This window comes from Carcharhinus amblyrhynchos, chromosome 22, assembly GCF_965287045.1.
Source record: "Carcharhinus amblyrhynchos chromosome 22, sCarAmb.v2.hapA, whole genome shotgun sequence".
NCBI lineage: Eukaryota > Metazoa > Chordata > Chondrichthyes > Carcharhiniformes > Carcharhinidae > Carcharhinus > Carcharhinus amblyrhynchos.
Window position 1 is genome coordinate 45953100 of NC_137345.1, and position 12643 is coordinate 45965742.

The window sequence follows — 12643 nt, forward strand, 5'->3', positions numbered from 1 at the left end:
TATCATCCAGCTAGAAAAATGAAAAGTTCTATTCCTACTATTCAGTATAGTTGCAAAAAAAAAGTAATTTTGTGGTAGAAATGCAAGATCATACTGCAGATAATTAATTCAGAATTTTTGATGTGTTTTTGTCACTCAGCTATACACTTAGTTCCTATCTTTTTGTGTAAAATCCTGCAAATCAAATTCCCAACCTGCTGCAGCATGACTTCCCTAAAGTCAGCACGAACCTTTTGCTTTAGCTTGCATAGAATTAAAGCACAAAAACAGGCCAGAATCCAATTAGATTATGCTGTTGTTTATATCCCACTTGTATCTCCTCCCATCCTTCCTCATCTAACTCTATAAGCATAACCCTGTATTCCTTTCTTGTGTTTATGTAACCTCATCTTAAATACATTTAAACTATTCACCTCGACTACTCCCTTTAGTAATGCAGTGTTTATTTTAACCACTATGAACAAAAGTGTTTCTTCTGAATTCCCAGTTTGGTTTATTGGCAACTAGTTTATTATGATGTGGATTTGCTTCCTCAAAACTCAGTGTCCACGCAACTGAAGTCTTTCATAAATATTAAGATCTCCATTAAATCAATCCTTGGTCTTCTTTTTTCCGGATAGGTATAATCTTATAATTCTGGTATCATTTTTGTAAATCATCGTTGTATGCTTTCCAGTGCTTTTATGTCAGGGCTTCCCAAACTGATTGAGGTGAAATTTTGGGTTTGTGCCCTCCAAGGAAGCAAACAGCCTGCAGGACTCATCTCTCACTCTGTGTTTTCCTCCACACCATAACTCCCATAGTCCTCACCCATCCATATCACACACCCTCATCTCACTGTTCTCAGAGCTCTACTGCAATAACCAACCCCTTTCTCCAGTCATCTGGCTCACACTATGTGGTAAACACAGTAAGAAGTCTCTCAACACCAGGTTAAAGTCCAACATGTTTATTTGGTAGCAAACACCACTAGCTTTCGGGGCTTTGCCCCTTCGGGTGAGTAGGGAGTTCTGATCACAAACAGAGCATATTAAGGCACACGCTCAGTTCACAGAATACTGATTAGAATGCGAGTCTTTCAGACTGTTGGACTTTAACCTGGTGTTGTGAGACTTCTTGCTGTGTTTACCCAAGTCCAACAACGCATCTCCGAATCACACTATATGGTTGCAGCAATTTTCAAGCTTCAAAATGGGATCACAGTGGGAAGATGTTTGGAAAGCACTGCTCTATATATTTTTTCAATAGGCAATCGGAAGGGAATGCAGTATTCCAAGTGTGGTCCAGTTAAAGATGTATTGTAGAACAGCTCAAAATTTGTCTTATACAAATTCAATTTAACCTCATTGCTGTTGTCCTCTGTGCTCCTACTAATAAAGACAAGGATACTGTGCGGTTCAGTAACCACTCTGTCAATCTGCCCTATTTACTTCAGTGGCATATGTACATATAGAACATAAGAACATAAGAAATAGGAGCAGGAGTAGGCCATCTAGCCCTTCGAGCCTGCCCCGCCATTCAATAAGATCATGGCTGATCTGTCGTGGCTCAGTTCCACTTTCCCGCCCTCTCCCCATAACCCTTAATCCCCTCTCTTATCAAGAACCCATCAACCCGCTTCTTAAAAATATTTAGCGAGGCAGCCTCCACCACTTCAACGGGCAGAGAATTCCAGAGATTCACCACCCTTTGAGTGAAGAAGTTCCTCCTCAACTCTGTTCTAAACCGCCTCCCCTTTATCTTGAGGCTGTGCCCCCTAGTCCTACTGTCTTTTTTGAGCAGGAAGAGTCTCTCCACCTCTATCCTATCCATCCCATTCATCATCTTATACGTCTCAATGAGATCTCCCCTCATTCTTCTAAACTCTAACGAGTACAAGCCTAGTTTATTCAGCCTCTCCTCATAGCTCAATCCCCTCAACTCCGGTATCAGCCTAGTAAGCCTCCTCTGCACTCCCTCCAGGGCCAAAATATCCTTGCGCAGGTGCGGCGCCCAAAACTGCACACAGTACTCCAGCTGCGGCCTCACCAATGCCCTATACAGCTGCAGCAAGACCTCCCTACTTTTATATTCAATCCCCCTCGCTGCCTGCAGGACCATATTTCTCTTTTGTTGTTTTGTCCATACTGATGTGTACCGTGAATGCTGGCTATTCACCCTCCCACCCTCCAACCTCAGGGTGCTCTGCAGCTGTCCAGTTATATCATTGACCCTGGCCCCAGGGAATCCTGGAGTCATGTCTGTAGCTGCAAGAGAGCCTGTCTATTCCCCCAACTGTCAAATCACTTACCGCTGTTGCTCTTCCTGTCATCCTTATACCCACCCCCTTTACAGCTGAGCCACTTATTGTGACCTGGACTTAACTCCCCAGATGAGCTATCCGAATACTGGTTTGGAAGTGGGACGCACTCGGGATTCCTGCACTGCCTATCTGTTTCTACTTGACTATGATATGGAGATGCCAGCATTGGACTGGGGTAAACACAGTAAGAAGTCTCTCAACACCAGGTTAAAGTCCAACAGGTTTATTTGGTAGCACAAACTACTAACTTTCGGAATGCTGTCCCTTCATCAGGTGAGTGGGATTTCAGTTCACAAACAGGGCACATAAAGACACCAACTCAATTTACAAAATAATGGTTGGAATGGAGTCTTTACAGGTAATTTAGTCTTAAAGGTATAGACAATGTGAGTGGCGAGAGGGTTAAGCACAAGTTAAAGAGATGTGTATTGTCTCCAGCCACGACAGTTAATGAGATTTTGCAAGCCCAGACAAGTCGTGGGGGTTACAGATAGTGTGACATGAACCCAAGATCCCGATTGATGCCATCCTCGTGTGCGGAACTTGGCTATCAGTCTCTCCTCAGCGACTCTGCATTGTTGTGTGTCGTGAAGGCCGCCTTGGAGAACGCTTACCTGAAGATCAGAGGCTGAATGCCCGTGACCGCTGAAGTGTTCCCCAACAGCAAGAGAATACTCTTGCCAGGCGATTGTCGAGCGGTGCTCATTCATCCGTTGTCGTAGTGTCTGCATGGCCTCCTCAATGCCTCGGGAGATCCTTTCCTGCAGCGTATTAGGTAGACAATGTTGGCTGAGTTGCAAGTGTATGTACCGTGTATTTGGTGGATGATGTTCTCACGTGAGATGATGACATCGGTGTCGATGATCTGGCATGTCTTGCAGAGGTTGCTGTGGCAGGGGTGTGGTCGCGTGGTCACTGTTCTCCTGAAGGCTGGGTGATTTGCTGAGGAGAATGGTCTGTTTGAAGTTGTGTGGTTGTTTGAAGGCAAGAAATGGGGCTGTGTCCCAATGTACCATGCCCCAGGACATCCTTTCCTGCAGACTCACATTCCAACCATTATTTTGTAAATTGAGTTTGTGTCTTTATATGGCCTGTTTGTGAACTGAAATCCCACTCACCTGATAAAGGGACAGTGTTCTGAAAGCTAGTGGCTTGCGCTACCAAATAAACCTGTTGGACTTTAACCTGGTGTTGTGAGACTTCTTACTGTGTCTACTTGACTCATTCCCTTTCTCCTTACATACATCTATAAATGTGGCATGGTTTAATAAAGGAATTAATTGTTCAAATATACTTTTAACCACGATCAAAGCCTTTAAAAGCCTATCAATTCATTTTCTCCGGCATCTGACGCAGAGTAAATTGTATATATTGTTACTTTGGATCCCGGTGAATTAGATGTGGCACTTTGGCTTTTATAATTATCCATCTGCAACAAATTATCTGTTTCCTCATCCATGAATTGGATATTTAGCATTTTAACTGATTTAATAACTTTTTGCGCACTAATTGCATCCTATAATTTGATGACAAACTCATACAAGACATCAAGGAGGACAGCATGCATATTTCCACACTTTGTGAAGGCTTTTTGTCCATCAGTCATCCATTGGAAGTGAACATGATCCTTGAATGGCTTGATGAGGCACGCATCTAAAGGTTGAAAAATGCACATTAGGTTCCCTTGTATAACCAAGATGTTAAGTGTTACTTGTAGGTACCTCTTGTTCTCATATGTTATTATAGCATTTGAATATGCCCCATGTCAATAAACAGTGTTCTTTGTCTAGGCCACTGGAGTCCTTTCCACGTATTATCAATCCATAGCTTCACTTCATTCTCAGCCATCCAACTGTTGTCATGGACTTGTATAAAAACTCCTGCGAGGACCTGATTTTTGGCAGTTGTTGTTTGATAATTGCCATAGGCTTTAATTCTGTTCTATTGGCTATGTAGGCTAGTTTTATTGTAGATGGTGTCTTCTCGTGCTGTGTTTTTGAATCTTTCCATCTCACAGTTTGGTCTCTGGGCATATTGAAATTCATGGGCATTACTGATGTGGCATAATAAATACTCGTGTTTTTGCCGCTGGAGAATTGCTGGAAACTGGTAATATTGGCATTGAGGTCTTTTGGTACTCTGGCTGATCTTGGTCTACTGCCACAACATCAGACATTTTCATTCCATAGAGCAGCTACACTTATTAGCTGTTGCTCTCAAATCTTTGCTGGACTTCGTTTGATTTACATACTTAATTTCATGTGCATGCATTAGATTTCTGGTTACAATGTAATCATTCTGGCAATTTTTGAGGACCCATTCCAATACATGCTTCTGAAGACCTGGTCAGTGGCTGGTCCCTGTACTGATGTGCATTTGGTCTTCAGCATCATCTTCAGGGCAAATTCCATCCTCTTGCATTCTCACCAATTCTTTGCTACCACGAAATTGCCTTGCTGCAGTAAGGATTGACACATTAGCAAATGTTATGACTTTTAGTTAAGCCCTGCCACACTCCAGCCTTGGTTCCTGGGTTCTTGAAAATGATGGGGTGGAAATGGTGGAGATCTGAGACACTTTGGGAGAAGGAAGAAGGGTGAGAAAGGGTGGGGTAGGGATTGGGATGAGGATGGTATGAGAGAGAGGTGGCATGGGATGGATGGAATGGTGTGTGATGGGGATTTAAAGAATTACTGATGCAATATATTAATTTCACTGCAAATGTATTGCTTGTCTCTGTTAATGTAAATTGTGAACAGTAGTCATTGTAGGACAGTACTTCCCACCCTCTGCCGCTCTGAATAGCTAGCTTTTATCCACACACACTTGCTGTCTTTGAGTCAGCTCCCTGTCCTGCTATCCATTCATCTTATCCAATCTTCTCATCCTCTTGATCCACCAGCTGCCTTCTGACACTTTTGACCATATCATTCTCCCTCCCCTCCACCCCTACAGTCTACTGTGGTATGACTTTGCCGTAGTTGTTCTTGCACGTGCAATGTTGCCAGCTGGTTACACTCTTGCCACCGATTTACAAGGCGTTGAGGGAATGCTACATTGTGGAGTTATCATCTTCCAGATAAGACGTTAAACCCAGACCTCATTCCTGATAGTTTAGGTGGCATTACCATGGTTATTTCTGAGTTTTTTTTTAGACATTGGTTATATTTTCTTGTATCACTGATCCTTTATTGTTGGTGTGGATAGTGAGGAGAACGTATCTATCACCTGATCATCTTCACAGGCCTCTAATCCTTTATGTTCTGAATTGTAATTGATTTTTACCTTCTAATGTGTGTGAGACTTTCTGGTTTTGCATTTATCTAACTTGATATTTGATGAAAGATTTATTAAGATTTTCCTTTGGTGCCTGATATTTGCAGGTTGTTGATCTGTGAATCTGTAGCCCTTGTGGTGGTTCTTTACTTATTGGCACCTTCATTTTTTTTGTTGCTATTAAAGATGCTCATTGTTTATTTGTTGTCATTCATGCTTAGCATCTCAGCATACTTCCAGCCTCATCCGAATGTGCCACTTCAGTGATTTTTGTTTTGCTTTTGCTGCCATGGTTTCTTCACAATTTAAGATGTTTTTATTTGGCTTATTTGCTTGAAATCTTCTTTGTGTGTTGGGAAAATCCCTCTAGCTGTCTTTCAAATGCCCTATCTGTTCTGTCTTCCATCTTGAATTTCTATCTTAAGAGCCATACTGTTCACTGTTGAAATTCTTCTCTGTACCTTCATCAACCTTCCCACCTCCACCTTTCTGGTTTGGCTGTTTGGTCTGTACCAGAACTTTGACCAGCCTGTCTCAACAGCAAACTCGCCTCTTTGAAAATCAATGCTTATGGCACTGTTCTTCGTTATTTACATACTGTGTACTTGAGATGGCTCAGGCCATTTAATAATTGACATGTAGAATTTCCCTCTATTGAGCAGGAGTCAGTTTAAAAAAAAATTCTCAATTTTTTACAGTGAATCCATAGGGAGAAACAACCTCAGTTTGACTGTTCTGTATCAAATGTGTGGACACTATTGTATGAACTTTGATATATTTAAACTCCCTCATGCTCTTAGAAAAACAAAATCGATAATCTAATACAGACAAAATTGTGTTTCGTCAAAAGCAGATTAAGTGTGAATGACTTTCACAAATTGTGTGTAATGCCTCTGAAATTCTGCTGAGTTAGTGGATTTTGGGTGGGATTGTTTGAGCAGTCGGTCTGAGTTCCTTTTTTGTGCATTTGATTGCATTTTCTTAATTGCTTTTTGTATCACTGATCCTCTATTGTTGGTGAGGATGGTGAGGAGAATGCGTTGTCCCTGATCATGTTCACAGGTTTCTAACCTTTTACTTTTTAAATTGTAATTGGTTTTTGTTTTCTACTGTGCTGTGACGTGTTTCGGTTTTGTATTGATCTAATTTTCTTGATATTTAACAGATTGATAAAGATGTTCTTTTGGTGCATTATATCCACAATATGTTTAAATGTTATGTGATCTGTGTTTCTTGTAGTTAGATTTACTTACTAGAATCTTCAATTTTTTTGTTGCTATTGAAGATGCTGATTGTTCATTTGCTGCCGTTTATGATTAGCATCTCGGCATATATCCAGTTTCACATTCAGATGTGTTACAGTGAGTTTTTTTATGCTTTTGCTGCAGCGTTCTCTTGACTATTCTCATTTGGATTATTGCTTAAAATCTTTCTTGGTAATTTCATCATTAATTTGTGAGAGGATTTTGGGGAATTACTTGGTTGCATTGAAACCCATGGAATATAGCGTTTGAGGCATGTTTTGAGATGTATCCTCTGTCTCATTTTCATTGGTGTTGCTGGTTACTATGGAAATGCAAGTCGAGGAAGTAACGAGGCACTAGGCGACATTACAAACTGTGTATGATGGACAACACAGTTAAATATATGAGGGAACTGTTCTACTCGTATGTCCAAAGCATTTTTAAAAATGCTGCATGTAAGTACTAGTATATGTTTCGAATTATTGCTATGCTTTTTCAGATTGTACTCAGTATATCTATAAAAGGTTAAGATTCCTCCTCCTTCAATTCTTTTCACAGTTTTAAATATTATTATATCATGGAAAGAGGGTTGTGTGTTTTGTTTACTGTTGTGATGTGATATAGAAGTTATGTAGAGAATGTACACCACTGGAATCATATACCTGAGACAGAAGTAGTTATCCTGATGGAGACGGTTTTGTTTATTTGATTTTTTTTACCTCTACTCTGCACATTCGGAAGCAAATAAACTGGCTCAGAGATTAACAGTTTTCTTGGACTAGTCACAAATGTGTATGAATCCAAAACTGCAAGTTGTGCCTAATTTGACATAAATTGGCACTGATTTTTTAGACTCTGAAGAAATAAGAAAGGCCAGTTGGGCAGCATACCTATTACCTACATTATATCCTTGGTTTGAAGTTATTTGGTAGCAAAACAAAATATTTCTCCATTTAGATAGGTCCTGCAGATCCTTATCATGGCTTATTCTGATTGTGCAAAAATGGAAAGAACAGAGAAGAAAGATGCATAAATATTTGGGATTTTTAAAAATGTCCAAATCGTTAGATATATTTTCTCCTCGGCATTTTCTGGATTATCAAAAAATGCTTTTCTTAAAGCAGCATTTGCTTTAGTGACGTGATGGCACAGTGGTTAGCACTGCCTCATAGCACCAGGGACCTGGATTCAATTCGGGCCGCAGGTCATTCTCTGTGTGGAGTTTGCACATTCTCCCCATGTCTGCATGGGTTTGCTCTGGTTTCCTCCAACATTCCAAATATGTGCATGTTAGGTTGATTCAGCCACACTAAATTATCCCTTAGTGTCAGGGGGACTATGGTAAATATGTGGGGTTATGGGAATTGGGCCTGTCGAACAATAGAATTGTTATCGGTGCAGTCTCAGTGGGCTGATTGGCCTTCTGCTGCGTTATAGGGATTCTATGAATTGTAATACCTGAGTGAGCATATACTTTCTGGCATGTTTAATAGTTAGGTCACGTACATGTTTATCTTGTGCGTGGAAATAAAAAGTGTTGATGTGCCTGGATAAAGAAAAGGGAAAATGTGCCCAGATGATAGTGCAAAGACATTTCCAAATATCTTTCTGCACCCCCCACACAATTTACTTTTGACAATTCTTGCAATCTCTTCCCTTAAATGCTTATTCTTCAATATGCTGCAACTCCCTATCACAATAACAAAAATTATTACAAATATGATAAACATACAATGACTAAACAACATCTTGTGGATATGCTGACGTTGGACTGGGGTAAACACAGTAAAAAGTCTGACACACCAGGTTTAAGTCCAACCGATTTATTTGATAGTACACTCTGTGCTTTATATGCTCTGTCTGAGGCCAGAACTTTCCATTCACCTGACGAAGGGACTAACCCCGAAAGCTAGTGAGTGTACTATCAAATAAATCGGTTGGACTTAAACCTGGTGTTGTCAGACTTTTTACTATGTAAACAACATCTTGTCAGAGTGTAAAGTATGGAGATTTAAATATGAGTAAAACTTGAGTTAAAAATCACTCATCTAAAATGTCCAAATTTTAGTTTTAGATCAAACCACTTTATATGCCTTTTTGAAAGATTTGAAAATTCCCCTTCTCAGCGATGTTTAGGCTGTCAGTATTACTGTTTTCATATAACCTTAGTACAGTAAACACTAAAAATCACCTTCAGGATATTTTGTTTGGGATGAAATTCATAACATTAAATTTGTGACATAAATCTAAACTAATTGGCTCATTAATGTATTATAGACGTTTATGACCCAGCCCTGTTTTTCATGTGAAGTTTTAGATCTGCTGAGGAAATTACAATATATTTTAATTATTTTGTAAGCTGGTAACTGCAGAATAATTAAGGTTGTTAAAACTCTTCCAAAATATTACTTTCCAAAATCCCACCTTTTGGGAGAGTAACTGTTACTCTCAGAAAATCAGCTACAGTGTTTGGATAGACATGGATCCATCTTTATTTTGATTGAATGGTTTTTGAGTGCAGACTGAGTATAGACTGATTTCTGTTTTTCTACTGTGTTTTGCAAAAAATGTGAAGCACTAGAGGGATTCATCTGCTGATTAACAGTCTAACAGTCTATAATGTGAACACGCCTTCCATGGCTAAAACCAGCTTTATACCAGCCGATAACATTTTATTGTCCAACATGTTGGGAAGGTTTTATGGGTTCCCACAGCCTGTTCGATGTGAAGGGGCTCACACACAGGACACTATCTTGTTTGATGTCAACTCAGGATTCCAAGTTGGAGCTCCAGTTTCCATTCCACCAGAACTGTCTGGAGTAAGTCTTGAACCTTGCATCTTTTGACATGGGGCAATGGTGATGGTGGGAACGCTCCTGTGAAGCCAAAGACTGACTGACTTTAAACTAATGACATGATGAGACAAGTCAGATTTATGACAGTAATCAGGCAGTGTTTCAAGGAGACTGAGAATGGTAAACCATGGTGGTCCTTAGGAATGATGCAGATTCTTGTGGTGCAGCATGGCAACAGCACAGGTTTATCACATTAACCACTCATGAAGCTTCTTGCTATCTGTTGGTCAGTTATCACTCATTTTTGTTCCTGAATGAAAATGAACAATGATTAGCAGTAGTGTTTATAAGGTAAAGGGTAGGACAGAATATTTGGTCACCCTCATCAATGTCATACATTATTGTGTGCATATAATTTATTCAGCTAAATGACTATTATAATAGAATAATATATGTTGCCCCGTCCAATTGAATGAGATAGGTCATAGCAAACGCTAAATTTGTTAGGTTAAAGGTTACAGTGGTCATATCTTGGTTTAAATTGAATTTTTCTCTCTTGGTATCTGGCAAAAATAAATTTAGAGCAAGAAATAATTGGAATCCCCTGATATATACATTTAATATATTTGGGTGGGTGTAGGGGGAGACTTGGTACAAAAGAGTAACAATAATTTTCATTTATACAGCACATTTAATACTAAGATTTAATATCAAGATACTACACAAGTTGAAATGGAGGGCAGATGGCAGGTGACGACGCACTGGCTTCAGGACAATGGTACTTACTCTCCATGCAAGTGGTCATCCTCATTCCATATGTCTCCCCCTCATCACCACCCAATGTCGCCCCCACCACCACCACCACCACCATGCACACATCCTTTTTGTATGTGAAACCCAAAACTGCACATGGTACTTTTTAATTGTGATCTTAGAAAGATCAATCTACTTCTGCCTTAACTCTTCTTGGCCTTTTGGCTAAGATCAAGTGTGGTATTGACATGCTGTGCTTGGTTGAAGTCATTAGGTTACATTTTAACTTCATTTGAAGCAATTTTTAAAGGCAACATCTTGGCTTTTTGGCTAAGATGCAAATAAGATCAAGCCTTGAAGGAAGAGCTATGCCTACTCCAATCAGCCTGGATTATGTAGATCAAGCCCAAGACAGGAGGTGAGAGCCCTGTCTTGTCAGCTTGGATCAAGAATGTCTCAACTTGTTGAGACTCTGAATTGGACATGATTTGATTGAATTGGAATAAAAAAAAGATATTCAAAGACTTTGCCTCCACTAACTTTTGAAGAAGAGAATTCCAATCTGCCAGCTCACTGAGAGAGACAAAATCCTCATCTCTGTTTTAAATGGATGGCCGCTTAATTTTAAACAGATTTCGCCACAAGAGGCATCCTTTCCCCATCTACCCTGTCAAGACTTCTCAGGATCTTGTATGTTTCAATCAAGTTGCCTCTTACTCTTCTCATCTGCCCAGCCTTTCTTCATAAGAAAACCTGCCCACTGAGGAATTATCCTGTTAATCTAAACTGATTCAAATGCATTACATCCTTCTTTAAATAAGGAGACCATACTGTGCACAGTACTCCAGGTGTTGTCTCACCAATGCCACGTACTCTTGTTTTCAAATCTACTTGCAGTAAAAAAAATTCTACTGGTGTTATTAATTACTTACTAGCAGCATACTAACTTTTTGCAATTCATGCACTCAAGCACCCCAACCCCTCTGCACCTCGGAGTTCTGCAATCCCTCACCATTTAAATGAAATGCTTTTAAATTTGTCCTGCCAAAATGGACACTTTCCCAAATTATACTCACTTTGCCAGACCTTCGGCCACTCAGCTAACCCTTCTATATCCTTCTGTAGCCTCCTTATGTCCTCTTCACAATTTACTTTCCTTCCTACCTTTGTGCCATCAGCATGTTTAGCAACCATACTGTTGTTCCCTTCATCCAAATGATTTATATAAATTGCAAAGAGTTGAGGTAGCAGCACTGATCCTTTTGGCAGACCACTAGTCACAGCCTGCCAACAAGAAAAAGACCAATTTACGTGAAAAAACAATCTTCTAACCATGCCAATATGTTGCCACCTACACCATCAGCTGTTATTTTCCACAATAATCTTTGAGGTATCTTATCAAATGTAAGTACAATACATCCACCAGTTCCTCTTTAAACACAGCACTTGTTACTTCTTTAAAGAACTCCAGTAAATTGATTAAACATGATTTCCCTTGCACAAAAATGTGTTGACTCTGCTAGATTGTTTTGAATTTACCTAAGTGCTTTATGGTATCTATAACTTCTATAATTTTTGTGACAGATGTTAAGCTAACTGGCTTATAGTTTCCTGTTTTCTGTCTCCTTTTATGGATAAAGGAATTACAGGAGCTTTTTTCCAGTCTGATGGAACTTTGTTTGAAATTAGGGAAATTTGGATATTGAAAACCAACGCATCAACTATCTCAGCAGCCACAACTTTTAATAAGATATAGGAACATGTATGGGCCATTCGGCCCATCGAATCCACTCCGCCATTTGATCATGGCTGATACGCTTCTCATCCCCATTTTCCTGCCTTGTCCCTATAACCCTTCAAACTATTACGAATTGAACATCTGTCCCTCTCCTCCTCAAACTTACTCACTGTCCCAGCATCCACCGCACTTTGGGGTAACAAATTCCTTGGGATGAAATCCATCAGGACCCAGGGACTGTCAGCCCACAGTTCCAACAATTTGCTAAGCATCACTACCCCGTGATTGTAATTTTCTTGTTCCTCCCTCACTGTTGTTTGGCTCCAGAATGTTCCAAGAAATTATCCTAAAGGCATTCTATGAATTCATCATCCACATTGCCTTTCCCATCTGATTATTGCAGTCTATATAGTCACCATGGCACAGTGGTTAGCACTGCTGCCTCACAGCACCAGGGACTTCTGTTTGATTCCAGCCTTGGGTGGCTCTCTGTGTAGAGTTTGCACATCCTCCTCATGTCTACATAGGTCTCCTC

General features: G+C 40.0%; 1 protein-coding gene across 14 annotated transcripts in view; it reads left to right on the forward strand.

Moving 5' to 3' along the window:
* anks1aa (ankyrin repeat and sterile alpha motif domain containing 1Aa) overlaps nucleotides 1-12643 on the forward strand; it is a 373296-nt gene that overhangs the window by 236691 nt on the left and 123962 nt on the right. The window contains exon 1 of one of the 14 annotated variants that reach the window (XM_080210257.1): nucleotides 7232-7277. The exons of the other annotated variants lie outside the window; for them this stretch is intronic. Coding sequence (XP_080066383.1) covers nucleotides 7248-7277 — 30 coding nt within the window. The 5' untranslated portion in view covers nucleotides 7232-7247. Of the gene's footprint in view, nucleotides 1-7231; nucleotides 7278-12643 lie in introns of those variants that run through there. 14 annotated transcript variants of the gene reach the window in all.